Source organism: Stegastes partitus, unplaced genomic scaffold (assembly GCF_000690725.1).
Source record: "Stegastes partitus isolate 25-593 unplaced genomic scaffold, Stegastes_partitus-1.0.2 Scaffold651, whole genome shotgun sequence".
NCBI lineage: Eukaryota > Metazoa > Chordata > Actinopteri > Pomacentridae > Stegastes > Stegastes partitus.
Window position 1 is genome coordinate 91,496 of NW_007578382.1, and position 2,049 is coordinate 93,544.

Here is a 2,049-nt window from a genome sequence, read left to right on the forward strand (position 1 = left end):
ATGGATCTGAAACCGATTCTCCTCAGTGTGAATACAGGTGTGGTCGAAAGCTTCAGGGAAAAGCCAGCAAGTGGAGCATGTTTTAATATTATTTAATAAAGTTTAGGCATTAGTCTCCTATTATCCCAATGATACATATATTACATTTAAACTCAATGGTTTTTCCTTCATGAAATGTCTTTGGATACTCTACTTATATACCTACATTAAACATAGAGTCTAATCACGGCATTTATAGTATGTATTCACATAACCTGTAGTATTAGTAGAACAATGTCACATTATCTTTTAATACTCAGCACTGTGGATCGTAAAATTTTGTATTAAATCAGTAAACTTATCATTTAATTAATGCTCTGGAACCCAAGCAGTTTCTTGGCGTTTTTTTTTTTTTGTATTGCTTCACATTTTTACTCACTTTGGGTTCATTTTTCACTCCAACTTAAACTCCTCTATGGAAACAATACAACCACAGCTTAAAGTACAGAGGACTCATAATCGTGTTATGTGCAGTGTACCATAATGCCATAAATCATAAAAGAAGAATAAAATGAAAGTCTCATTTCTTTGATTATGCATTCTACAAAAATGGGAAAAACCTGGAATCAATATGTGCAGCAACTAATAAAGAGGAAAATGGTGGTTCTGAACACTGTATATAGTTTAAAGGTCATTAATTCTATCTGCTCTGTGCAAACACAACCTGTAGCTCAGCCAAAAATCTGACTATTGGTTGACTCAGTAATTGCTTTTTTGGTTTTCTCAGGGAGTGCAGAATTTCCTGTTTTTGCAGGATTTGGTTTCCGCAAACCGCTTGTTTTTGGCAAATATTTACAGCAGATTAATATAAAGTGATTTGGATGAAATGTCCCGATTTTCAGCTTGGATTTGGTTGATTTTTCCTGATGAAAACAAAAAGTCACACATGATAGTTTGAAGACTGTTGGAAAGTTTTAAGTTTCAGACAGGTTCTGGTTCTGATAAATGATTTCATTTTGTTGTTGTTTTGTTGTCAAACTTGCAGTGAGTTATATATGTTAATTCTAAGTGTTGTGTTTGCTGTGATTATACAAAACCAACCAGAAAATATGTCAAAAAATAATCAAAAAGTCAGTCAAACAAGTTAAAGACAAATATATTCTTTATATTTATTCAGGTTTAAATGATTAGTATTCAAAAAGAGAAGCATAAATGGTAAAAAAGACAATAATTTGTCCTTTTTATGTTTTTGTTCTTTTTTGTTAAATATTATACAAAATAAATAAATTTGAAGAAAAAAAAAAAACATGATAGTGTTAGACTTGCTGCTGTTTCGGTGCTTTCTTGACTACGTTGTTTCGGCTCTGCAATCGTTTTCTTTCCGGGCTTTCTTGTCTTTTCTTCTCCTCCTCCGTCGCACAGCTTTCCAGTAATACTTCCTCCACTTCCCTCTCTGACATCTTTTGTCGTTTCATCTCTTCCCCAGTCACGCCTTTCACATGTACACAAACCTAGAAATGTGAGTTACTGAATCACATTTTGGCACAGAAGTCATTTTCTTTTCATATTTTTTACTGTGCCAGTGTACTTTATAACTTAAAACAGAAAATAATATATACATTGTATACCGATATATCTTATTTCTTTCTTTAAAAATAGAAATGTCTTTATCCAACAGAGAGGAAAAAGTCTATAGGTTTCCTTTCTTTTCCTCCTCAGTGCATCATACAGATCCGAGTCAGATCTGTCCAATGTAGCCGTCACTGTCCTGTAGCTCCAGAAATGTCCGACACCCTGCAGTCTGCAGAGCCGCTTTCTTGGCCGATACGTCCAATCATCGCGGTTGTACCACAATGGGCAGGAAGTGAGTGGTTGTGTTTTTCCTCCGTGTCCTCTTTCCTTTCATTGGCTTTCCGTTGGCGTTCAGTCCCACAAACATGTGCTTCTTCTTGTTGCGCCATTCCGCCGAAGCGTAGGTGTTGTACTTGTTCTCCTCGATGCGTTCGATTAGTCGGCAGTCCGGACCAAAGTCCCTCTGTGGAGGAGAAACACGGGGCATTAGTGGGATGT

At 36.0% G+C, this 2,049-nt stretch overlaps 1 protein-coding gene across 1 annotated transcript in view; it reads right to left on the reverse strand.

Annotated features, from left to right (window-relative positions):
• Positions 1-1,123: 1,123 nt before the first annotated feature.
• LOC103363304 (fibroblast growth factor 10-like) overlaps positions 1,124-2,049 on the reverse strand; it is an 18,532-nt gene continuing 17,606 nt past the window's right edge. The window contains exon 3 of the mRNA XM_008290000.1: positions 1,124-2,014. Coding sequence (XP_008288222.1) covers positions 1,814-2,014 — 201 coding nt within the window. The 3' untranslated portion in view covers positions 1,124-1,813. The remainder of the gene's footprint in view (positions 2,015-2,049) is intronic.